At 31.9% G+C, this 25,437-nt stretch overlaps 1 protein-coding gene and 5 long non-coding RNA genes across 37 annotated transcripts; 4 read left to right on the forward strand and 2 right to left on the reverse strand.

The window, feature by feature from the left end:
• Positions 1-795: 795 nt before the first annotated feature.
• On the forward strand, positions 796-3,779 carry LOC111889335 (uncharacterized). Of its 2 annotated transcripts, none has more exons than XR_006185361.2 (5): positions 796-900; positions 3,131-3,184; positions 3,379-3,440; positions 3,528-3,612; positions 3,697-3,779. It is a non-coding gene; the product is annotated as an uncharacterized LOC111889335 (long non-coding RNA). The 2 variants fall into 2 exon arrangements; XR_006185360.2 differs by having other exon boundaries at positions 3,136-3,184.
• An 856-nt stretch (positions 3,780-4,635) lies between these two features.
• LOC111889333 (callose synthase 9-like) lies at positions 4,636-5,612 on the forward strand. Its single transcript, XM_023885466.3, has 5 exons — positions 4,636-4,719; positions 4,813-4,894; positions 4,975-5,132; positions 5,210-5,330; positions 5,412-5,612. The coding sequence occupies exons 2-5, from the start codon at positions 4,817-4,819 to the stop codon at positions 5,610-5,612; spliced, it is 558 nt and encodes a 185-aa protein (XP_023741234.2). The 5' UTR covers positions 4,636-4,719; positions 4,813-4,816.
• Positions 5,613-8,015: 2,403 nt separating this feature from the next.
• Positions 8,016-11,293, reverse strand: LOC122195272 (uncharacterized). Of its 3 annotated transcripts, XR_006185358.2 has the most exons (4): positions 10,913-11,244; positions 10,519-10,681; positions 9,953-10,354; positions 8,016-9,536 (listed from the first exon to the last, which is right to left on the reverse strand). It is a non-coding gene; the product is annotated as an uncharacterized LOC122195272 (long non-coding RNA). The 3 variants fall into 3 exon arrangements; XR_006185359.2 differs by lacking the exon at positions 8,016-9,536 and having other exon boundaries at positions 9,950-10,354; positions 10,913-11,228; XR_008225306.1 differs by lacking the exons at positions 8,016-9,536; positions 9,953-10,354 and having other exon boundaries at positions 10,389-10,681; positions 10,913-11,293.
• An 11-nt stretch (positions 11,294-11,304) lies between these two features.
• LOC111889334 (uncharacterized) lies at positions 11,305-21,913 on the forward strand. Of its 28 annotated transcripts, none has more exons than XR_008225305.1 (12): positions 11,305-11,671; positions 11,800-11,888; positions 12,530-13,332; positions 13,464-13,533; positions 13,609-13,716; positions 14,370-14,458; positions 14,567-14,668; positions 14,998-19,118; positions 19,209-19,273; positions 19,656-19,725; positions 19,800-19,921; positions 20,649-20,912. It is a non-coding gene; the product is annotated as an uncharacterized LOC111889334 (long non-coding RNA). The 28 variants fall into 28 exon arrangements; XR_006185348.2 differs by having other exon boundaries at positions 11,306-11,671; positions 11,800-12,009; positions 12,530-12,636; ... (1 more) ...; positions 13,217-13,332; positions 14,998-19,725; XR_006185347.2 differs by having other exon boundaries at positions 11,306-11,671; positions 11,800-12,009; positions 12,530-12,631; ... (1 more) ...; positions 13,217-13,332; positions 14,998-19,725.
• LOC122195273 (uncharacterized) lies at positions 18,986-25,158 on the reverse strand. 2 transcript variants are annotated; one of them, XR_008225307.1, is made up of 3 exons: positions 24,404-25,158; positions 23,994-24,307; positions 18,986-19,109 (listed from the first exon to the last, which is right to left on the reverse strand). It is a non-coding gene; the product is annotated as an uncharacterized LOC122195273 (long non-coding RNA). The 2 variants fall into 2 exon arrangements; XR_006185363.1 differs by lacking the exon at positions 18,986-19,109 and adding an exon at positions 23,624-23,869.
• LOC128127516 (uncharacterized) lies at positions 22,007-24,878 on the forward strand. The gene is made up of 2 exons (XR_008225308.1): positions 22,007-23,065; positions 23,136-24,878. It is a non-coding gene; the product is annotated as an uncharacterized LOC128127516 (long non-coding RNA).
• Positions 25,159-25,437: the final 279 nt, after the last annotated feature.

The raw sequence follows: 25,437 nt of genomic DNA on the forward strand, positions 1-25,437 counted from the left end.
ACACCTAAAGATTTAGCAAGAGATCTTATATTGGTTCGATGACGTAATGGAATTTCCATAACTCGATTTAAATTGATTTGAACCTTTTTCCTCCAACAACTGTTGGCATGTTTGAAGATAAATCAACCGTTTGTCCATTATCAACTTGACATTTCGCTTGATGCCAAATGCGACTAACGGTCCGCTTGGATACCGAGAATTGTGATACTAAATCACATACGGAACCCTTTTTTAACTCACCACAGGAACTATCTAGCAATAAGGACTGATATATAGCTTGACGGTCTTCATTACTAGTGTTCTTTTTAGTTACTGAAATTGCAGCATGCTCCATCTAGAAGAGGTAAACCTGGAACTAATTAAAACAACAATAAAGTTCAGCAACAACCATAAACTAAACAAAGTCCACAAAATTTTGATTATCTAAAGCTAAAACACAATAGTAACAGCTCGCAGTGAACCAAAATAAATCGTAATCTATAACAAAATCAAGAATACAACAAAAGCAAACAAAAAATAAACCAAAACAATACAACAGCAAACAAAGTGTAAAACAACACATTAAGAAGCAAATCAAATTGTTTACATCAAACATATGTAAAAAAATCATTCCAATAAACCAACTACATGCATATACAAAAATAAGCAAACAAACTACAACGAACGCAAGCTAATCAAATTGTTAAAAACCGACTACAACAAACGCAAGCTAATTGAATTGTTAAAAACCGACTACAACAAATGCAAGCTAACTGAATCACTAAACCGATTTATGTATATAACAAAAGAAAAAATAAAGCAAACACTACTAGAAACATGAGTTTTAGAGACGGAAGTATCCGTCGCTATTCCGTCGCTAAATGTTGTTTGCGATGGATCAGCGACGGACTCACTCCATAGGTAATTTATAAGTGGCTAATTTCTCAGCGAGGGTTTTAGCGACGAAGTGGTTTTTCCTTGCGACAAATGTAGCGACAGAATATCCGTCGCTAAATGTCATTCAACACATTTACTCAGGGCATTAGCGACAAAATTTGATAAAGTCATTCTGTCGCTTTTCTGTCGCAAAATTTCAGTGATCGATTTTTTTCCGTAGCAAATCCCTTGCAAAATTCATATATTGATTTCTTTTTTTTTTCGTCACTAATCTGTCGCAAACTTTAGACATGGTTTTTTTCCGTAGCTAATCCCTTGCAAAATTTATACATTAATTTTTTTTTGTTCCGTCGCTGATCCGTCGCAAACTTTAGACATGATATTTTTCCGTAGCTAATCCCTCGCAAAATTGATGCATTAAAATACTTTTTTTTATTCTCACCAATCCGACGCGAACTTGTAATATCAGTTTTTTTATTATGATTCTAAAAGAAAAAAAATACTACAATCATCAAATTTTTATACTAAAAAACATCAAATAACAATGCAACCAAACATTACAATATCAAAACTATCAAAATTTACCAAAGTATCATTCAAAGAACATCCAAAACCAAAACTATCCATATAACATCAAACTCCCAAAGGTTTAACTTCAAAATAACATTTTAGCACCAAGAAATCCAAAGTATGCATCGGGAAATGAGTTTTCACAAAACATAATTTCAAAATAACATTTTAGATGCTCTCTTCATTTCATGTCCATCCAATCATCTTCGGTTCAAATTCCTATAAAATATTATTCAAAACAATCAAAAGTATCAAATACAAAAGGTTAACAAGTCATGCAAAAACATCAAATACTAATGGTTAACATCATATTACCTCTAATTTTCAATTTCTCATCATATTTTGCAAGGCTGCATACATCTTCTCCATTGCTTCATATTTTGCATCAATTTGTTGTTGTTTGACATCTATTGCTGTAGCTTTCGCATCCATTTCCTCACGCATTTGTTGATGTTTAGCTTCCATTTCTGCAGCTTTAGCATCCATTTCCCCACGCATCTCATTTCGTACACGTTCATAGACAACCTAAAGTACAATGCCATGATAGGAAACTTTGTAAGTACAATGCCATGATAGGAAACTTTGTAAATACAATACCATGATAGGAAACTTTGTAAGTACAATGATATGATAGGAATTTTTTATAAAGTACTTCTTGGGATGTTATTGTACTAGATGTTCCTTCCAAAAAGCTACAGGGACAAGAATTGTAATTCCTGCAAACTAAAAGCTTCAGGGACCAAAAAGATAATTTTGGAAAACTAGAACTATAGGGACTAAAAGTGTCTTGCTTATTTCCCTCTTTCATAGTGACCAAAATTGTAATTCCAGAAATTTAACTTTTGCAAATTAAAAACTACAGGGACAAAAATGTAATTTTGTAAAAATAAACTACAAGGACCAGAAATGTAATTCCCGCAAACTAAAAACTTTAGGGACCAAGAATATAATTTTGGAAAACTAAAACTATAGAAACCAAAAGTGTCTTTTGCTTATTTCCCACTTTCATAGTGACCAAAAGTGTAATTCCTAAAATTTAAAGCTACAGCGACTAAAAATATAATTCCGGAATATTAAAACTACAGGGACCTAAAGTGTCATTTGCATATCTTTTGTTATCTAACGTAATACTATACAATCTTTTCAAAAAAAATAATTTTTCATATATTTTAATTTCTTGTACCTAATTTTTTTTAGTTAATGTTGTTATAAAGATGTTATATCAAGTTATATAATAATATTATTAGTTCTATGAGATCTTATTTAATTAATAATAAGAGATTAGTTATTGGTAGTACTATTAAATTCGTGTTAATTTTAATACTCAAAAAAGCGATACTTGATTTAATAAATAAAAACAAAGAAAGTGAGTAAGGTAGAATTAGGAACAGAAGCTTAAATAACGATGTGGTTTCTAGTAGTTTTACTTTTATGCCAATCCTTTAGTATTAATAAATTGCCCCTGTTGACAGTTTATTGACATTTTACGGACGATTTTGCCCCTCACCTGTATCTATTTCTGTTTAGTTTATTGACCATTTTCCCCTGTTAACAACTTATAAAACCAATAGTATATAGGGAGTACCAAAATGACAAAAAATGATAATTAATAGGGCAACATATGACTCCTTTGCATGAGGTGAGTCTCAAAATTCCAGATTATGTGACCCATTTTGCCTAAAAGTGTAGGGTTCTCACCAGTTCTAAAGCCTAATAAGAATTCAAGAGAAGCATACAGGTTAGTTTCTTACCTTTTTTCTATCTCTTCTTATTCAAATTTGACATAATGACTTAATGGGTTAAGTCAAAAAACTTGGCTTAATCTATTAAGACACTAACTTTTTAACTACTTACCATTCTTTATCCTCCTGACTACTCTCACGTTAAAAGATTGACTTAACATTGATGAATATTGTAAAATTTGTTTTTTAGGAGTGTAAGGGTAAAATGGTCATTAGCGCACCATGATCTCAGTAGTAGCTCAGCAGACTCAGGTAATGAATCTAGAGTTTGTCTTAAAGTTGTGGCTTACAAAAATGTTTCTAAATTGATGGCTTACTAATTGTTGCTTTAATGCTTAGGAACATAAGAAAAGAGTTTGGACAAAAGTTGGTCATGGGCGAAGTTCCAGTAATGCAAATAAGAAGACTCAGCATCAGATAAAAGGTAATTATGAGTCATTTTTTTTATATGGGAATTGAGTATTGTTGTTTTTGTCCTAAATTTGTATTTCTTTTTTGAAAATTTCAGCTTCCATGGAGAATATGGTAACGGGAGTCCAAACTTTGGTTCTCCCCAATCTTATACACAATCAAGGCCACCAAAAGATTCTGTGTGTCCCATAACTAGCCATATCTTTAGTGATCCAGTAACCCTAGCAACTGGTCAAACGTATGAAAGAAAGGCCATTGAAGAATGGATAAAGAGGGGGAACACAATATGGCTCATCACAAGACAACCTCTCTCATCCTATTCCCTCCCTAAAACAAATTAGGTCTTAAAACAAATTACAAAAAAAGACTTCATGTTTCACAAGCCATGAGAGGATCGAAGAAGAAACCTATCGAAATTAACTTCGGATTGTGGGGTAATATCATTATATGTACAAGTATACAACTTTGCATTCATTTCTAATAATCACATTAAAAGCATTTGATTGTTAGTTTTACACTTATGGTCCTTTAGCTTAACAATTTTTCTTTGGGTTTGGTCCGAAAAGAAATGGGTTAGCAAATTTTATGCTTCTTAACTTTTTTAGTCCCTGATTTCTTAAAATCCAACTATTCGGCTTTTAATTTTTCTTATGACCATTTTGCCCTTGCACCAAATTCATTAATTTTTTTATCTAAATTATAAATTATCTTTAAATGTAAGTTTTGTATAATTTTACAATTAAAATGAAATTTTGTACTTTGTCCACCGAGAGTTTTTTTTAAATACTAATGCAAAATTAGAAACTGCCATGATAAAAGGGCCCATACAATAAGTCATTTGGAATCATCATTGATTATGTAAGACAATTAGGACGATTAATATAAGATCGTATGCATGCACTTGCTATGTATTTAATATAAGATGTCTTTATGAAATTTCGTAACATAATTTGTTGAATTCCATTTTCTGTCCTATATTAATGTTTAATTATATTTTTCAGGAGTTCCCTTAAGGTAACTGGTCAGATTCTTGTAAAAGATAAGTTTGATGCTGCTAGATTTCACCTTTCTGGAATGAGATTGTCAAGAATCTAAGAGAAGAAGATTACATTACTAATCTGTGAGTTTTTAACTTCTATTAACATGACTTGTTTAGGTAAAATATTACATTTTTGCCCTCAGGTTTTGACTTTTGACGTGTCTTTCTTTTCAGGGAAATGGAATTGCTTCAAATGCCTAAAAATACTGGAACTGTTCCCATGGTGCAATGGCCTCTTTTTCTACTAGTCAACAAGGTTACTAAAAATCCTTCAATTTTGAATTTTTACATTTTCTTTATAAATATTTATTTATTTATTTTCTTTTTTATGTTTAGTTATTCCTTGCAAAAGATATAGCTGGAGAGAGTGACACACAAGACGAACTATGGGATAGAATTTCAAGAGATGATTATATGCAATATGCAGTTGAGGAATGTTTTTACACCATCAAGCTAATTTTGACTTTAATTTTCGACAAAGAAGGGAACGAATGGTATGTGTTTAATCAGGGTCAATTATGTCATTTCACTATTATTATTATAATTTTTTTAACATATTCATCTCCCACAGGGTTGAAAGAATATACGATGACATTAAAGCAAGCATAGTGCAAAGAACAATCCACTTTGACTTTCAACTGAAAAAACTCTCACTTGTTATGCAAAAAGTCACTGCCCTTACTGGAATTCTGGTCTGTATTTGTTTTTTTTAATCAACTTATTTTCTTTTTAATGTAATAATGTGGTTTTAAATTTTAATTGTATACTTACAGAAAGAAGGTGGAAGCCCTGAATCCTTAAATTCTCAGAGAGACCACATTAACTTCAAGACCTCAAAAGGGAATAGGACTTATCAGAGAGACCACATCAACTTCAAGACCTCAAAAGGGAATAGGACTTATCAGAGAGACCACCCCCTAAATATGAAAGAGAATTGGGGAAAACCTAAATGTTTTGGCTACTGGTGTTCCTGAATCCTTAAATTCTCGTAAATTGGATGACAAACTATGATGAATCAAGCCCTAAATCAAGTTCTAATTCTAACTTTCAGGGTTATTCATGTATATAATGCTGAGAGATAAGAGGGACATCGATTGAAAAAGAAAAAAATGAGAAATTAAACCCTAACAAAGTATATTGTGCAATTGAACTAAAATTAACCTAATAGGGATGAGATTTACCTGAATCCGAAAGTTAACGAAGAATACTTTCAGCTTAAAAATGTGGAGGTTGCCGGAATCGAGTGAGTAGTGTCGTCATCGTCATCTGTTCAAACAGAGATTGTGAGATGGAAGTGGGTTAACAGATTGAAGGGAACTTCTATGCCGTCATCTGTTCAAAATTCATGTCCAGAGTCCAGAGTGATAGAAAAAACAAAACGCATTTCGTGAACTTCAAAGTATGCTGGAGGGAAGGAAACGCGTACCAGAAATTTCAATGCATTTCGTGAAGATGGAACTGGGTTGTGCCAATTTCAGCTAGAGATTGGCGATAGGAAAAACAAAACGCGCGTACCCACAATATAGTTTCCGTCGATGTTCTCTCGCTAAACGCGTACCAGATGGCGCAATTTTTTATCCTTCGTTGAACCCTAGCTAAGGCCCTTCATTTTTCGACTGATTAGCGAGGGATAGTGGTGCATCGATAAATACTTGCGAGATCCATAGCTGATCCCTCGGTAAATCCTCACTAATATTCCACATGTTGAATAAATAAAATAACTATAAAAAACATATCAAAAACATGGTAGATCCGTCGTAATTTCGTAGCTATAAGTCTAAATTTTGCTAGAGAACATATCCGTAGCAAAATCCATAGCTGAAACTCAAGTTTCTAGTAGTATGTATCAAATCGATCCATCAAATGCAATTTCTTAAACGCGGTTACATGGTATCCAAGAAGTATATCAAAACTCCAAATCGTTATCACATGTTTCCAATCGACATAACATGAAGAATAAAATGTGTACCTTGCATGCAACAGTGACTGATACATAGAGATGCAAATTTGACCCGTGGATTCGGGTATCCGCGGGTACCCGACCCTAACGGGTCGGGGATTACCCGCATTAACGGGTAACGGGGCGGGTATGGGGCTTATATTTTGCACCCGAAGCGGGGGCGGGGTGGACACGGTTACAATACTGTTCGCCCGTTTAAAACCCGATTATATATATATATATATATATATATATATATATATATATATATATATATATATACACACACACACACACACACACTAGTCGTTTGCCCGCGCAAAGCGGCGACAGTGAATAGATTTCGGACAACGATTAACTCATTTATGTGAATAGTTTTCTTGCGGCTATCAGATCAAACCATAAAAATCATGAAGTATTAACCATGGTACAAAATATTGGTAATTCTTTAGTTTATACAATCCTCAAACAATGCCTTCCTTGCAAATTGTAATTAATCACTTTCTTTTAAATTGTAATAATGTTAACTCCAAATAACTATAACATCTTAACTTATTCCGAAATTTTGAACTGTTTGATGAGTTGTGGGTGTAATATTCAACGAAAACAATGGTTAAAAATCAAAGTATATTGTTAATGTTTCAAAATGAACATACATTTTTGTTTTGGATTAATAACTATCCAACATTGTAAAACTCAAACAAATAACTTTTCCCATTTTTTAGCGTCGTAGTAGATAATTCATGTTAGAAAATTTTATAATTATCTACATAATATGACAGAGCTTGTTGTATATTTATTTGTTCAATGTTGTATAATATACTTTCAGTTCGTGATTGTTTATTATGGTTTTGTTTATTTGCATGTATTTAGAATCATTCTTGGTAAAAAATAATAATAACTGTTAATGTTTAATTATATTTTCATAGAATAGCAACAAAGATATTCTTTTGTTCAACTCGCAATTTACACCAAAATTTGTTCTTAATTTGATAAAGGGTAATTTTAAAGATCTCATGTACCAATGGTAATTTCAAACTCATTAATCTCTTACATAGCTCCAAGTTGACAGCAAACAAAGAACCCAAAGTGCAGGGGTTCTGAATTTTCCAGAAAATAACTATTATTAAAATTCAACTAAACAATAAACAAATAAAATATGGTAAACATGAGATACAAACCAAGAACCAAATGACCAATGGTGTACCACACACATTTATTACCAGCAACTTATACCTGTTTCTCAACAATTTGGTTTCATTCTTGACGTGGTTACTGAAAACGGATATGACGCTATTTTTTTTGACCAATTTCATATTTCAAAGCTTCGATTTGCTCCTTTTAAATCATTTAATTAGATCTAAACCATATATATATATATATATATATATATATATATATATATATATATATATATATATATATATATATATATATATTCAACACTAATGTTCATAAGTAAACAATTCAAATGGAGTAATATGAAAAATTAGTAAGCTTCCTTTTAAATAGATCTACAAGTATAGTAATCTTCCATTGTTCTCCTAGGTCTCTTACAACCCTTTTCTACTACTAAATTTGGAGGTGGAAAAAAGTAGGGGTGTGTATGGGGCGGTTTGGTTCGGTTATTGGTTAAAACCGAACCATAACCATTATGATTGGTTAATGCATTTTGGTAGCCATTGGGTATGGTTAATATTGGTTATGGTTAGTGGTTTTTATCGGTTAACGGTTTTGGTTAATGGTTAATATTGGTTAACCATAACGTTCAAAATAATATAAACGACGAAAGTATTTTGGCATGAAAAATGAAAATAAAATACCAAAAAGTCCTCGACGCCGATGTTTGTAACCTAACTTATAGTAATAGAATAAAATGTGTATCTTTAATACTTAGAGTGAGATAACACATAGTCACATTTAAAATCAAAAATATTCAATAAAAATATAAAACATTAAAAAAATTGACATTAATAATTTCATATATTGATAATTGATATTAATATTAAAATAAAGTCAAACATTCATACACGCTCAATACGATTAAATTAAAACTATTAAATAAAAGAGCCAAACATTCATATTATGTGTTATTAGATATAAAAAAAAGTCAATCACTCATCTACATTCAATGTGATTAAGTCAAAAACACTAAAAAAATTCAAAAAATTATAAAAAAAAAAAAATACATTCTTAATATATCACATAGTCAAAAAGAACCAAAAACTTAACTTACCTAGAAGTCTTGATTATAAAGTCAAAAAATCCTTCGAATAGGACTATAAAGTCCAAACAATCTTTGATTAGGATTAACGGTGTGAGAAGCCTTCGATTAGGATTATGAGTGTGAAGATTAAACTAATTGTGAATAATGTTTACAAATTGTAGAATTAGCCGATTATGAATTACAACATTAATTAATAACCTAATCTCAATGTATGATTGGAAGATTATGTGTGTCTGAGTGATCAGTTTTTGATGGTTTGATTGCTCGTTCGTCTCCTGGTAAGTGAGGATTAATAGATTATATTTTCAAAATTTTAATGGATCTTAAATAAGTTTGACTATATTATTTTATATATAATCTATATTTTTTTATATATATTAAAATATAAAGTTAGCGGTTCGGTTCATAATGGTTCGGTTAACCTATAAAACTATAACCGAACCGTTAGTTATTGGTTAACAAAAATTAGAAACCGAACCAACGGTTTTTAAAATGGTTCGGTTATATCGGTTAATTTGGTTTTGGTTCGGTTTTTCGGTTATTATGCTCACCCCTAGAAAAAAGACATCCAAGCATTATTCGCTTTAAAAATACCTCAAAGTTCATGGGTCCTTTCCTTTCACACACGCGCACAAATACACATCTTTTATTTGCTTTTGAAGAGTAGCAGTCACCATTATGTCAAATATGTTGTATAGGAATATTAACAGTCGGATGCCTCAACATAGTCACCTGTATTTATAGAAGAAACATAAAAATATTGCTATGAAATTATAATACAAATTTACATGGCTAGACTATGCTTGTGGTGATAAAGATGAGAATTTTACAAAAGAAAACCATTATCTTAAAAGTGAATGTGAAGAAGGTGTAATTGTTTATACCTCATTCCAAAAAAACTGTATTCAAAAGCTTAACATGAGTAGGCTGATAAAGCCATATCACACCCAAGATTAAAAAAATAAAAATAAAAAAATAAAAAAACCCTGAATACAGGGCTTTTAAAACGAATGAGTTAATTCTAGTGTTGGCTGCAACATAATATGCCAACCATAACAGTTAAAAGGAACTCAAATTAGCAACAACGTTGACTGGGAAACAAATGAGCTAAACATCAATAGCAAGTACGAAACAAATGTAAGAAGTACCTAAACGGACGATTCTACGGTTCCAAAATCAAGTGGCATCAACATGGACACTATGGAATGGAATATCAAATTCCAATTCTACCAGAATCCTTGAACTGTACATTCCATTACAATCAATAATATAATGATTGGGACAAATCACGAAGCATGTTGACATAAAAGAACTGATTACTATGATATATGTAAAATTACCCAACTACCCTTAGCTTTAACCAACAAATTAGGATCTTAGTTTCCATAGAGCAAAATTAGGTGGATATCTTTCCTGGAGTTAATTGCTACTTGTTCACAGTCATGATTATTTTCCAAGTTCTGCCTTGAAAGTCATCACTATTTAGGAAACCAATCAACTGAAAAGTATGCATCACCTTCAACTCTGTAGACACATCCATTACCAAGGGTCTGTGAAATGTAAACATCAATAAGAAATGGGAAGTATAATAAATGGCAAAGTACTTTCATTTCATATAATTTTTTCAGTCACTTCAAGGAACAATAAGAAGATATATGGTTTAGCATATTAATGATTTGGGCTATGAGATTTGAAACACAAGATTAAACATTACGAGAAAAGAAAGGAATATATGTCTTGTCTCGATGAAATTCCAACCATTCCCCCAATTTTGATCCTCTTGGGTTTCCATCTCTTCGTGGTGGTGGAGACCACAATGTTGGGTGGTTGAAGACGTAACCATGAGTAGGACAAATACATGCCTCAAATAAAAACACCTACAATGAATTTCACAAAGAAAATCTGGTTAATTTATAAAATCCAATGAAAACCAGAATAAGAGGAGCCACAAGAACCTAAAAATCAAAAAGTGAAATCGATGATACACAGTGAAGCGTTTGAGGTGAGCGAAGATGGCTATAAATGATAGTTAAAGCTAGGATTTCATTAAGAGAAAGAGGAGAAAATATCACTTAGAGAGAGAGAGAGAGAGAGAGAGAGAGTCTTACCTGGAGGGCGGTGACCGGAACAAACAGTCGTGGTGGCGGTTTCGACTTCATCAGATTCCTAAAAATCCAATAAAAACATAAATTACAAAGAGTTGGTATCAGTAAAATAGATAATGGTGGTAGAGACGACGATGTGTGCGGTAAACATCATGTTTAGGGTTTTATCGCCAGAGATAGGTGAATAGAAAATGGGAGACGATGAGGTAGACAATGGTGATGTGTGGTAAAGGTCGTGTAGTCAAGGTGAAGGTGCGATTGTTTTAGCAGTGCAGGTGACGATGAAGGGAGTAAAAAACAAAAAACAACAAAATAAATAAACAAATAAATAAGGAGGGTAAGAAATTTGAGAGGTGAATAAAAAGGTGTTAATTTTGGAAACGTTAAAGCTTTTAAAAAATAACCGTTGTGGGAAGTCAAAAGGGTTGCGTCGGTGTAGTGGCGCTTAATATTACAACTTCTTCGCTCTTCCACTCTTCACTCGTCCACCGGAGAGTGAAGCACCCCCTATACACTCGCAATCATCTCTATAATCCAAAGAAATTAACAAGATCGCCATAAGTTTTCATTGTTCTCCCATTCATTCGTTCTTCAATCATCCCGCGGCTCTCCAAACACCGCCGGAGACATGTTAGAGGGTTTTACTTGGAGTGGACTCTTTCACACCGCCGTATCTCCTTTTTTCTAGCGACACCAGTGTTTCCTTTTTCTTTCATTCTCGGGCTTTTAAGAATCCTCTGCTTTCCCCTCTTCGTCTCTTAGGTAACATTCTTGATTCTTGTATATATGTGTATTATTGATTTTGTTAGGTAGTTTCAATTAGGCAAAGATTCTTCGGGTCTCTCGTCATTACTAGATTCATCATGCTGTTGGGTTGTACCTTTATGCAGTGTATTTCATTGACGTCTGGTTGCGATGTAATTTTGGTCCATCATCCATCAACAAAAAAGAATACAGATCTTTCTCATCTGATCTCCAGGTAGCGTTTTTAAGTTTATGGTAACTTTTTATGTCATGAAACTGTTTTTTTCTAAGCATGCATCATCATCGCTTGAAGGATCAAACACTATGCCCATGGATCTTCTTGAACTTTATTAGAGGTAAATTAATGACATAAATATACCTGATTGCTGCCTTTAATATCAATTAACACATACGACCTCTCTAGGCTTCTTTCTTTTTCTCCTCCATTTATTTTTTGTTTTGTTGGTCTTTTGAATTGTATCACCCAACTAGAGCATCCATCATACAGAGATGATTGGTCAAGAAAGTCATGATGTGTTGTCAGTAAAACTTAAATAGTTTTGAAACCCAATAAATTATTGTTTAGTTGTAGATTGTTCTTCTGTGCATTTTAGGTGTTTGATGAAATGTCTTGACTACGTTAAAGAGTTGTCTTGCTTTGTTTTGATGGTGAAATTATGCAGAGAGAAGTAAATAATCACAAGCCAAATTAAAACATTAAACAAGTTTTTGAGCTGTTAGAAATTCAAGTAGGGAAAGATAATTTATTGTTTGTATTTTCAATTCAGTTAGAAATAGAAGTGTAATTTGATTTAGTTTTTGATTGTCATTGCTACAGAAATATTAGGACTTATGTTTGTAATTTTCTTACTGCAGGATTCTAGAGATTGAATCTTAATCAAATGAGGATACTTCCAAGAGGCGATGTGATTTTTTTTGTGGGCCTGTTTATATCATCGACTCTCCTTCTATTTCTGAGTTAGGTCAAAAAAATGTCTCCTGTTATTTTGGTTCATTGAAAAAACTGTCTAAAATTTTCTATTATAAGGTTACAAAGAAGAGGTCCATCTAAGAGATGCATAGTTTATATAATTTTTTCTATTTAGAGGTTCACAACATTGATTACATGTTATAATGCATTCCTATTAATTAAGTAACAAATGTTCCCTTTTGGGGACAAATCTTCTGCTGCATCTCCATTGAAGTTAGTTCCTGACATTGGTACCTTACATTTACAAGATAATTTTGTGTCTACATGTCTGTCTGTATTATACTTTCTTCACTGAAATTGTATAACATTGCAATAGGGATCCTGTATTGGACCATATATGATGTACTGGTAATGCTATCTCTTCCATCAGCAACTGGGGTTAATAAGGTTGTATCATTTTCAAAACTTTAATACAATTTAGTGCAACTTCAAATCCTTTTTTGTTGATTCACAAGTTTGTGTTCGACTTAAACATCTCCAATAACATGAGCTTCTTTGATTTGAGTTCACACTTTATGATTTCTGCCATTTTGATTACTGATTTATTTGCCACATGAATTGCTGCTTTTTAGGGAAATGACAACCCTCGCCCTTTTCGTCCACCAAAACTAGATAATTTGTTATACAAGTGAACAACAAAGGTGCTTTCCCATGGAAACCTGATTGGCACACATCACATATATGAAAGGTCCAATGCTCTTTCCAAATTAATTTCTAATAACGATTTCTTGATTGTACTTGATTACTTCATGACAAAACTGTTGTTTCTTTTTTACTTGATGAGGGACAAAACTTTTCACTGTAATTTTGTTTATGTAGGACAACTTGGATGACATGGCAGAATTGAGACCTATTGTGTGATTATATAACGAAGTATATGATATGACGGGTATGATAAATTTTATGTATTTTAGTAAATTTAGCAAGGCTTATTGATGCTGAATTTGGTGTGTGGTTATTGCAGTGAAGTCATATCTCATCTGATGGTCTGAGAGAAACTAGGGCAATACTGGATCAGTCAAGAGCAACCAGAAATCTGGAAGAAAAAATGAACATTTACAATGATGCCATGGTAAGACACCAAGTTGTACTTTGCCTATTACTTAATATTATATTAATATGCAAAATGTCTAATAGGGAATAAGTCTTTCCATATTGCCTCATAAATTTGAATGCTATTTAGATGCCAAGGTATAAAAACTTCCATTAAAATATTCTTCTTTCATAATCAAACCTATTATTAACACATTGTAATTTTATTATTTTTCGTATTAAGTCACTATACTTTGAAAAACTAAATATCTTTGGTTTTGGTTGCCAATCATGGCTTTATAACTTCTAAGTTTTAATTATTAAAACGTTCTACTTTCAAAATTTATTCTAATTCCTTTCAGAATTTCCATTCTTATCAAAAATATTCTGTGAACTTGGTTCCCTTGCATTACTCTGAGATAAATTGTTATGCTTAATTCCAATTCCTTTAACAAGTTCCTTCTGTTACTCTGCAACAAGAAAAGGTTTTGAAAACCAGATAAATAACTTATGGTTGATTAAAGTGTTCTTATTTAGTTTTTCTGAGAAACCCATGTTTGATTTCATGTGTAAACACCCTTGGTCACTAGAGATATTATCTTTCAAGATTTGAAGTGCATTTTATCACCAGATATCTACACTGATGCACTTAATTCCAAAAATTTTTGAATTCATGATTCATTAATAATGCAGATAGATGCTCATTGGCTGCACACATAGTAGAAACAACATCCGAACAGGGGACATCAATTAGTGTTCATTCTGCTTCAGAAGCAAACAAGGTGAAAAGTAACATACATACAAATTTTATGTTCTTTGGTTCTTTAAATGCATTTCAGTCCATTTGTTTATACTGATTTCCAACTTTTTGATCATATTCAATCTTATAGTTTCCAAAGGGGGACATACTTATAATATGGCTCCTGAAATTCTTGTCGCTACAAGCTCTTCGAAGTTCATGCTTTCTTTCTTGGAATGGCTGTTGATCAAAGGTGAAGAAACTGTAGATTATTTAGAAATTCAGTTGGATGATGGCATTGAATCTTTGAGGGTGTCATATAAGTATAAGAAGACAAATCCTTTTTGTGTAAGATAGTGATAGTCATCAACCTTACTTGATCACATAAGATGTTAGTTTAGTTATGCACTCTGAATATTCCTTAACTAGATTATACTCCTTGTAGGTGGACGAAAATTGTTTTGAACATAAATTAATGCTACAACTTTTAACCTTAGTTGTTAAATTAAAAGATTAGAATTCAAGACATTAGATATAATCTTTCTTTTTTAAAAATGTTGTCTAACGTTTATTTTCTAACAGGGATAGAAGATATGCAGGTGTTTTTCTCCTTTGTGATAATGTCCATGTTTCATGGACAAGGTTTGTCACTTCTCTCTTCTTTATTTTTTTTTCTATAAAATCCGATTTGGTGTGTATGGTGTGTTTAGATGGCTTTGTTGTAGTGAAATCGATTTTAATCTTATTGTAATATTGGCTAACAACAACATTGACATATCATGGTTAGTTGTTAGGATCTAATCTGCCACATTTACTAACAAATTCTATTTTTTTGTGGCTTTTTGATAGAACAACTGGACCAGTTGAGAGCACCTATAGATCTAAAAAAATAAAAAAACTAATTGACTCACCATATAAAATTCCTAATAGGCATTATACTTTCTTGACTTTTGATACCAACTATGTCATCATACTTTCAATAGTTTCTTCCTATTAAGATGTTCTACTTTAATTTTAGCTTTATACCTTTAGTTAAGAATTAACCTATCGAACCAGAAGTTCCCTTGCATTACTCTGAGATTAATTGCTAGTCTTATTTTCAATTCCTCTGACAAACTCCCTTCATTGCTCTGCAACATGAAAAGGTTTTAGAAATCAGATAAAGAACTTATGGTTGAGAAAAGAAAAAGAAGATGCCACTGAGAATCGTATGTTTTTACCCTTAACACTATAAAACACTTGATGCTTTTTATGTTCTTATTTAGTTTTTCTGTAAATGTTTAAAGGTACAGTTTTAGTTCCATCGAACCCAAATAAGGCTGTTGTGTTGGGCGATTATGCCTTCATGGAAATGATATGTACTTTTAGCTATGAGTCCTTGTTTGAGGTTTGTAACATTTTTTTAACTTGTTTCAAGTAAAATGACAAAAAAATTGGGACCAAAGTTGCAAAAATCAGCTATATTTGGTGACCAAAATAAGTCACTTTACTTAGAACAGGGACCGAAAATGGTACAAGAACCTTATTTCATGGACTAAAAGATTATGTTACTCTTGTTTCTAAGTTTGTGTGCTTTATATTATATTCTTTTGAGAAACTCATGTTTGATTTCATGTGTAAACACCGTTGGTCACTACAGTTTTATCTTTCAAGATTTGAAGTGCATTTTATCACCAGATATCTACACTGATTCACTTAATTCCAAAATGTTTTGAATTCATGGTTCATTAATAATGCAGATAGATGCTCATAGATCACCATTGGCATTAATTAGGGTTCATTTTGAGAAACAACATACACACAAATTTATGTTCTTTGGTTCTTTAAATGCATTTCATTCCATTTGTTTATACTAATTTCCAACTTTTTGATCATATTCAGTCTTATAGTTTCCAAAGGGAAAATATGGGCCATATGTATGTGGCTTCCTGAAGTTCTTGTAGCTACAAGCTCTTCAGGCTCTGTTCATCTTTTCTTTCTTGGAATGGCTATTGTTACTGTAAATCCATGATTTTCTTTTTTTTGGAAAAACGTATGTTGAGTCCCTGTAGTATTGAGTAAAGCACTTATGGCCACCATAATAATATAATCTTATTGATTATCAAGGGTGAATTTGTCCAAAAATATCAATTTTGGCTAGAAAGTTGGAGTGATGTGAAAACATTGTCAAAATTCGTATGATTTTCAAAATTTATCATTTTCTCTTTGAGTTCAAACTTCATATAAGATTTACTCATTATTTTCTTCTGTCTTCCTTTACATCCAAGCTTAGTAGTGTCAATGTATTTTTTTTTTGGTTTTAACTGTAACCCTGGCCATCCAGAAGCTGTTGCAATTTGGTGGTGTGAGTTTTGTACTATAAACATGATGATATTTTTTCTGCAAAATGTGATCTTTTTTATTACAATTTTTTATTTATTATTCGTTCAATCCTACTAATTGAAGAACGATGCTTCTTAAGATAACAAATAAACGGCCAAAGGAAGCAAGTAAATAGAAAATTGTGGCTTCAAATTTTGAATTAGGGCATAAACATCTTCACTTAACCTTGCAAAAAGTAAAGATGACATTTGAAGTGAGTGGTAAGTACATTTCTGTTTTTCCAAATTGCCCTTTTTATGGTAAAAAATCGTCCTTATTCTCTTTTGCTACCCTAAAACGCCACAACATCAACATGTTCAACATTTAGTTCAAAAATGAGAATTGTAAAAACAAAAATTTGTTTGATAAGTATGAAGAAGATGACAAAGATTTGAAAAAGATTGGTTTTTGTTAAACGTTATAATTTCAGTCTTATTGAGTGTAGTGCTTTATTTATCTTTGTCATGTCTGGTGTGTTTAGATGGTTTTGTTTCAAAGAAATCTATTTGTGTGTATATGATCCATTGCTTTCTATAAAGTATAAAATATGGCCTAATGTTTATTGTGTTTCCAGTTTCTCTTCAATTGCTTTGCATTTACTAGTCAAAATCTTGGATCTAGTCATGGTTTGAATGTGTTATGTTTGTTTACTACATTTTAATCTTATGTTAATATTAGCTAACAACAACATTGCCCTCATAGGTTGTTATTAGGCTCACATAATCTGCCACATTTATGTATTTCAATTATTATCATAGAAGAGTAACTTAACTGGAGCAGTTGAGAGCACCTACAAATCTGGAATAAAGCTAAAAATGACTGACCATTATATGATGCGGATACCAAGGTAAGAAACCAAACCTTACTTTGTTGATTACTTAATAATATACATACAAAATGTCTGTCTGATAGGCTATGGTTGGTTTCTTCACTTTTGTTTTATACTTTCAATAGTTTCTTCCTATTAAGATATTCTACTTGACTTTAAGCATTATACCTTTAGTTATAGCATTACTTTTTCGACAAATAACCTATTAAGAATATCTACTTTTTATCTTTTTATTCCCTTCTAAAGAGCATACGAAAGTTATTGTATTTTGATGATCTAACCATGTATAACATTACACTTTTAAATATAACATTATACTTTTGAAATTCAACATTTTACTTTCATTTGTTTTTTCTTATTAAGACTTCTATTTTGTTTTTTAAGTTTTAAGACTCTTACTCTCAAAATTCAGTCGATTATGGCATTATGGTCTCATCGATTATGGCATTATGGTCTCATGTATATCATTATCATTACACTTTCAAAATCTTTTTTATTAAGATATTGTACTTTTAAAATATTACCCTTTCTGATTTTTGTTACTATTTATTGCATTATACATTTTTCTTATTAGGACATTAAATTTATTATTATTTTTTTCTATTAAGACTATAAATATTCCTATATATGCATTATTATAACATTATACCTTCACTTTATAGCATTTTTTTTTATATATAAACTATCTATGCATTTAACTTTAAAAAATTAAACTTCATTTGTTTTGTTTTCAATTATTATATTATATTTTTAGTTGTAGCTTTTTACTCTCATAATCTAACCTGTTAAGACATTATATTGGAGGTATGAATAGTTGTACCGACTACATAAGAACATGTATCAGGTATTTGATACATTGTACTTCTATCTTTTGTTATTGTACTTTCAAAATCTAACTTATTAGAATACGCTTTTAATTGGTTTTAATATTTAACTGTATGGAACATTATATCTTCAATTATATATTTTTACTTTCAAAAACTAACTAATTAAGATATTGTAATCTAAATTGGTTTTATTTTTCTTTTCTAAATATGTATTTATGAAAACATTGTCCTCTCTATACCTTTTCTAATTAAAACTTTATACTTTTAAAATCGAACCATATGCAACATTTTTTTTTCTATTTTTAATATATTATTCATTCAAAGTCCAACTTCTTAAGACATGCTTTTTTTTTGTAATTGCAGTTTAAAAATGTCAACTTATACTAATTGTGGCATATTATATACTTACAAAATGTAACCATGTATGGCATTAAACTCTAGACAAAACTGCAAAAATGGTCCCTGTGGTATGCATATTTTTCGAGGTTTGGTCCAAACCTCAACTTTTTTGAATATAAGAGGTCCATCTAAGAGATGCAGATGCATAGGTTGTATAAATTAATTTTTCTATTCAGAGGTTCACAACATTGATTACATGTTATAATGTTTTCCTATTAAGTAACAGATATTCCCTTTTGGTGATAGATCTTCTGCTGCATCTCCATTGAAGTTAGTTCCTGACATTGGTACCTTACAGTTAGTTGCAACATCATTTTGTGTCTACATGTCTGTCTGTATTATACTTTCTTCACTGAAATTGTATAACATTGCAACAGGGATCCTGTATTGGACTTTATATACATACATCTCTGTCCTTTTATATGATGATACCCTTACCCTGGTTTGTCCCCCATTAATTAGTGCAACTTCAAATCCTTATGTTGATTCACAAGTTTGTATTACTTAAACATCTCCAATAACATGAGCTTCTTTGATTTGAGTTCATACTTTATGATTTCTGCCATTTTGATTACTGATTTATTTGCCATATGATTTGCTGCTTTTTAGGGAAATGACAACCATCGCCCTTTTCATCATGGTTGTCATTTACTTAATGTATTTTCATCCATGGAAACCTGATTCGCACGCATCACAAATATGCTATTTCCAGATCAATTTCATGATAATGATTTCTTTATTGTAGTTGATTACTTCATGACAAAACTGTTGTTTCTTGTTTACTTAATGTGGGACAACTTTTCACTGTATTTTCATTCATGTAGGACAACTTGGATGACATGGCAGAATTGAGACCTGTTGTGTGATTATATAACAAAGTATATGATATGATGGGTATGATAAATTTATGTATTTTAGTAAATTTAGCAAGGCTTATTGATGCTGAATTAGGTGTGTGGTTATTGCAGTGAAGTCATATCTCATCTGATGGTCTGAGAGAAACTAGAGCAATACTGGAGCAGTCAAGAGCAACCAGAAATCTGGAAGAAGAAAAAAAAAAGGCTAAATGAACATTTTCAATGATGCCATGGTAAGAAACCAAATTGTACTTTGCTCCTATTACTTAATATTAATATACATGCAAAATGTCTAATACGGATCAAGTCTTTCCATATCGCCTCATAAATTTGAATGTTGTTTAGATGCTAAGGTATAAAAACTTCCATTAAAAGATTATACTGACATAATCAAACCTATTAACCCATTGTAATTTTATTATTTTTCTTATTAAGTCAATGTACTTTGAAAAACTGGACATGTTTGGTTTTGGTTAACATGTAATTTTAATTGTCATTGTACACTGGAAAATACTTCATGCTTTTTATGTTCTTTGTTAGTCACTCTGTTAATGTTTAAAGGATGTTGTGTTGGGTGATTATGCCTTCATGGAAATGATATGTTGGTGTACAGGTAGCTACAACTATGAGTCTATGACCCTGTTTGTGTATTTCCATAAATACCCCTCTGTTCCTAAAACTTGTGGTCATTCAGGAAGTGATGGGATTAACATACTTCATGTTAAATCAATCAAAAAAGATTCTGAATATTGCATTTAGTTCGCTTGGTAATTCTTTACAAAAGATATTTTGTTATTTAGGCAATTCTTTTATTTGTTTAAAAATGTACTTTTATTTAGCAAATTGGGACATCACTCATCAGGGACGGGAAATGCCACATGGTGTGGCCTTTGGTGGGTTGAAATGTTAAGAACAATAATTATATGAGAATTTTGTTAAAAAAAGTTCATTTTTTTGCAGGAATCTCTTCATCCAGCTGTGATGCTTCAACAAGCATCTTATTGTTACCTTTTAGAAAGTATGGATTTCGTCTCATTCTTTTTGGTGGTGATCTGTACTAGAAAGAAATGTGATCAGGTGTTGCAATTTTTGTCAATACTTTAATAGATAATGTTGTGTTACTTAATAAATAGTTTTCATTATCGAATATCAGTATTTAAGTAACAATATATGAATGATTTGTCTATACACTGATGCACTTAATTCCAAAATATTTTCAATTCATGGTTCATTAATAATGCTCAAAGATCATTCCATTTGTTTATACTAATTTCCAACCTTTTGATCATTCTCAGTCTTATGGTTTCCAAAGAGGGACATACTTATTATCATATGACTCCTGAAATTCTTGTAGCTACAAGCTCTTCCGGCTCTGTTCATGCTTTATTTAGGGACCAAAAGATTATATTTGTACTTAATTTACTTCATTTTTTTGGAGTTACACATAAAATAGTGTTGCACACATAGTAGCAACAACATCGGAACAGGGGACATAATTTAATTATGGTTCATTCTATTTCAGAAGCAACCAAGGTGAAAGGCAACATTTATACAATTTATGTTCTTTGGTTCTTCAAATGCATTTCCATTCCATTTGTTTATACTAATTTCCAACTTTTTGATCATATTCAGTCTAATAGTTTTCAAAGGGAGACGTACTTATCGTATGGGGCTTCCTAAAATTCTTGTAGCTACAAGCTCTTCAAGCACTGTTTGTGAATTCTTTGTTGGAATGCCTATTGATCAAAGGCTTTTGTTACTGTAAATCCATGATTTTTTTCTTTCTTGGAAAATTGAACCAAATGGAGTATTCTTTATATGAGAACTATGTGGTTGAAGAGGGTATATATATGGTACATATTTTTTCTTTTATATACAACTTCATAGTGGTTGAAGAGAGAGCCGAATATGTCTGTTAGGCACAAGGATTGTTATGATTTTGAAGAAAATATAGAAATTGGGATAAATATATACCACAAAATTAGGCAAAATGATATAAAAGTTGATGGCTTTTGATAAATTGTATAGATTATAAACATAAATCTGGTTATGCTTTTTTAACAAAGAAAATGTATTTTGGCAGTTAATTATGGCAAGTCTCTTTCAATTATTTTCTGAAAAGGAAGGAGATGAAGAAACTTTTTTCCATTGTAAATGCCGGGTCATCATATTTATGTGCTTTTGATGGCTACGATAATATGAGCCAGAGATGAAGGACCTAAGTAGATCTTCCATATATATATATATATATATATATATATATATATATATATATATATATATATATATATATATATATATATATATATATACACACTAGTAAATGTATTCGGGCCATGATAATCACGACCCTAAGCTAGTTTTAAGTAATTTCATGAAAGAAGCAACAATGTCCCTCAATTTGTTTCATTCCTCTTATCTTTATTACCTTCATACTAGAGGCTCATGGCTGGAACCCGTTTCCTTCAAATTTGACATATAGTTGCTTCCTTGACTAAAGATTTGAAATACATAATGGTTTACCATTAAAAATAGTCAAAGAAATCTGCCTCAGGTAACAGAATGAAAGTAGGATGCTATAATATCAAAAGAAATGAATGTATACATATATTTCTTCCAATTATCCAGAAAAAGAACAACTAATTGTTGTTTCCCGACTTTCCTCTTATGTAATTATATGTTATTTCAATCTGCTCATGAACTTGTACCACCATTTGAATGAAATCATTTTTAATCCTTCTAGTATCAACTTTCGAATCTGCAGATTCTCTATGTCAACAAGTTTGTGTTTATTGTCTATTTCTAATTTTTTTTTTGCATGTAATTTATTAGCTTTCTACTTTTCTTTCAATGCCCTTAATTTTGTGTTATGATATGTTTTATATCTCATCGACTCTTTTCATAAGCTTCTTGTTGCTTTTATAGTTTTTCCTCTTTATGGTTTATTTATCCATATAAAAGTCTCATAGATTCCAAGGCGTTTTTATGGGTCTACACAGGCTTTCACTTGCAAAAATAAGTTGCCAGAGCAGTGGGGCACCCACTACGGCTTCCCTAGTTTACAAGGATACGGGGATGGGGCTTGCCAGGCAATCATGTTAGGATACCGAATCTCTATATGCGGAAAAAAAAAAAAAAAAAAAAAAAAAAAAAAAAAAAAAAAAAAAAAAAAAAAATTAGTTATTACTTGAAACATGTCTGCAAAAAGTTGATATATGTCGAAATATTACTTAAAACCTCTTTCCGACGGATATCCACTTTATTTTAATAATTTTATTTCAGGAGATTCTACTAAGAAACGGGTGATCGGTTCGTTGAGCCTCAACAGATTATTTACTTGCTGCCATTGGTGTATTCAAATTTGATGATATTTCAGGGTATAGCAACACAGTAACTACAAAATTCTCTTACAAAACTTGCTCATGTTTCTAATTTCTTTTCATGCAGATCAACGGATGGAAAAAAAAACCTTATTATATTGGAATAGGTATCTGTTTCAATCTTTTTGTTGAAGTTGTACCATTCGAGGATCCCAGAGAAAAAAATTGAACTCCCACTTGTTTTCATGAATTATCCTCTAAAATCATCCTGTTGTCTGTAATGTGTTTGTGTAGTTAAATCATGATAATTTTGTCATTAAATTACTTAAGCTATAGGTATTAAGAAATTTTGGTATCTAGATGTTTATTATTGAACTTAATCACTGATGTAACTCACATCCTTTTTAATACATGGAAACAAGTGGAAATTGGTTTGTTTGTTGGATGTGAATTAGATAAGCAACAACTCATGGCTCTTCTAAAATATTAAAAGGTTTTTATGAAGAAGAAGAAAGCTCTATAGGAAACTGAAACAGAGGAAGGAAGGTAGAGACACTAACAAAGAGCTTGCCTGCAATGCAGAAATTCTTCAACAAGAAGACCAATGATGACATCTTTGGTAAATGGGTGACAATTAACAATATTATTTTAGTTTTGTTGTTTTCATTCAGCTTTTAAAGTTGACATTATGCAATCGTTTTGACTTTTTTATATATGCATAGAATATTAACAAGGAGCGACTGCAAAAAATGCTACTGGTACATGAAATTCATAATATGTGCTCTTTCTCTGATATCGTCCGCCCTCCTTGTGTTTTCTTAGGGCTTGATTAAATCGTTCACAAGCACCAATTTTAGATTTCTGTTAATTCTCAAAACAACTTATATTACCTTTTAGTTAGCTAAAGACAGAATCGATATATAAAAGTGTGAGCGGTGATGAGATTAATCAATTTTGAGATTGGTGAATAGAAAGAGAGACATACATGTTTCGTTGATGGAAGTAGATGTTGTTCTTTAGGCTAAGCCGGCAACAAGAGTTCTTGTAGCTTCGATTTGAGGTAGGAACAACTAAATAAATCAATTTACAGAGGTTCAAGAACTTTATTGCAATTGAGGCGGCAAAAGGTAGGCTAGCGATGCAGCCTAGAGGAGATGAGCTTCAAGGTGGGGGCCGACACTCATATCAAATCATAAGATATGATGTTCGTCCCCTTGATATAGAAAAAGCACCGGCAAGACGGTGGAGGAAAGAGTGATTATACCTCAGGGCTCAAGCTCAACTGCAAAGTCAGCTGCTCTGGATAATTATAAAAAGACCATGTTAAAGACAAGGTGAGAAAAATCTAGATACAACAATCTATTTGTAGAAGATATGTACGCGGGTACAAATAACCTTTTTCACGTCGTATCTTATGATTTGATATCTTACGATTCACCCGCGTACATATCTTCTAGAACCAACGATTCACGTCGTGAATCCTTTAAGTCTCACATCATATCTTAGATTAAACTGAACCTTCAATTGGTCACATGGAGAAGAAGGAGAAGAAAAGCGAGACGAAGATAATATAGTATGGCGTTAAGAAGAAGAGACCTAGAGGCAATTACTTACACCAATAAGGAGGAGAAGAAAAATCGATTGGACCAAAAAATAAGCCGCTCACTTCAATTGGACCAAAATCCGTCAGCTTTGGGGGAAACAAACCAGAAGAGGCAAGTAGGCAGCCAAGGTGCTGTGCACCGGATACGTTAAAAGAGGCCGCCCGACAGCCTTCCGATTGGGGGAGTACGTGAAGTCGATGAAAGACCTCGCTGATGGTAATCATACGTCACAGGTGTTGCTCACCGCCATATACCATAAAATCACCGTGTCCAGTCTTTCACTCTTTCTATTGGTCGGAAAGGAGGGCGGTTCATTCTCAAGAAGAAAGAAAACGGATGAGAAGAAAGAGTGGCAAAAAGAAAAACGTGAGAAAGAAAGAGCGACTCGCCTTAAGAAGCTTAATTGAGGCGGCAAAGAGCTTTGGGGGAAAGGCAATTAAGTAAACCCACCTTCGTCGGCCTGATGCAAGGATGACCGGAAACAAGCAGGCAGATTGGTGATGGAGGTAGTAGGGCTGCCGATTCTCGACGACACCCAACACACAAAACACAAAACGAAATAAATAGGTTTGGGTTGAATTTTTCAATCCGTCAACCCGCCAACATGTTTATTAAACGGGTCATATATGACTTTTTAAAAAAATTAACGGGTTGACCCGTCAAGCCGCTTATATTTTTAATAAAAATATTTTATTTTATTTTTAAATATATTTATGTATCAAGTATTAATATTTAATAAGTATTATATAATATAGGGGTGTCGAACGGGTAAAATTTTCAGGTTTCGGGTAGAACGGGTATTTCCTTAAGAAAATAATACCCGAT

The sequence above is a fragment of the Lactuca sativa genome, chromosome 8 (genome assembly GCF_002870075.4).
Source record: "Lactuca sativa cultivar Salinas chromosome 8, Lsat_Salinas_v11, whole genome shotgun sequence".
In the NCBI taxonomy this organism is placed as follows: Eukaryota; Viridiplantae; Streptophyta; class Magnoliopsida; order Asterales; family Asteraceae; genus Lactuca; species Lactuca sativa.

Coding starts and splice junctions, on each gene's coding strand:
- LOC111889333 (XM_023885466.3), top strand. CDS start 4,817: ATGGAATTGCTTCAAATGCCTAAAAATACTGGAACTGTTCCCATGGTG. Junction 4,895..4,974: donor TTTTTCTACTAGTCAACAAG/GTTACTAAAAAT, acceptor TTTTATGTTTAG/TTATTCCTTGCAAAAGATAT. Junction 5,331..5,411: donor CTGCCCTTACTGGAATTCTG/GTCTGTATTTGT, acceptor GTATACTTACAG/AAAGAAGGTGGAAGCCCTGA.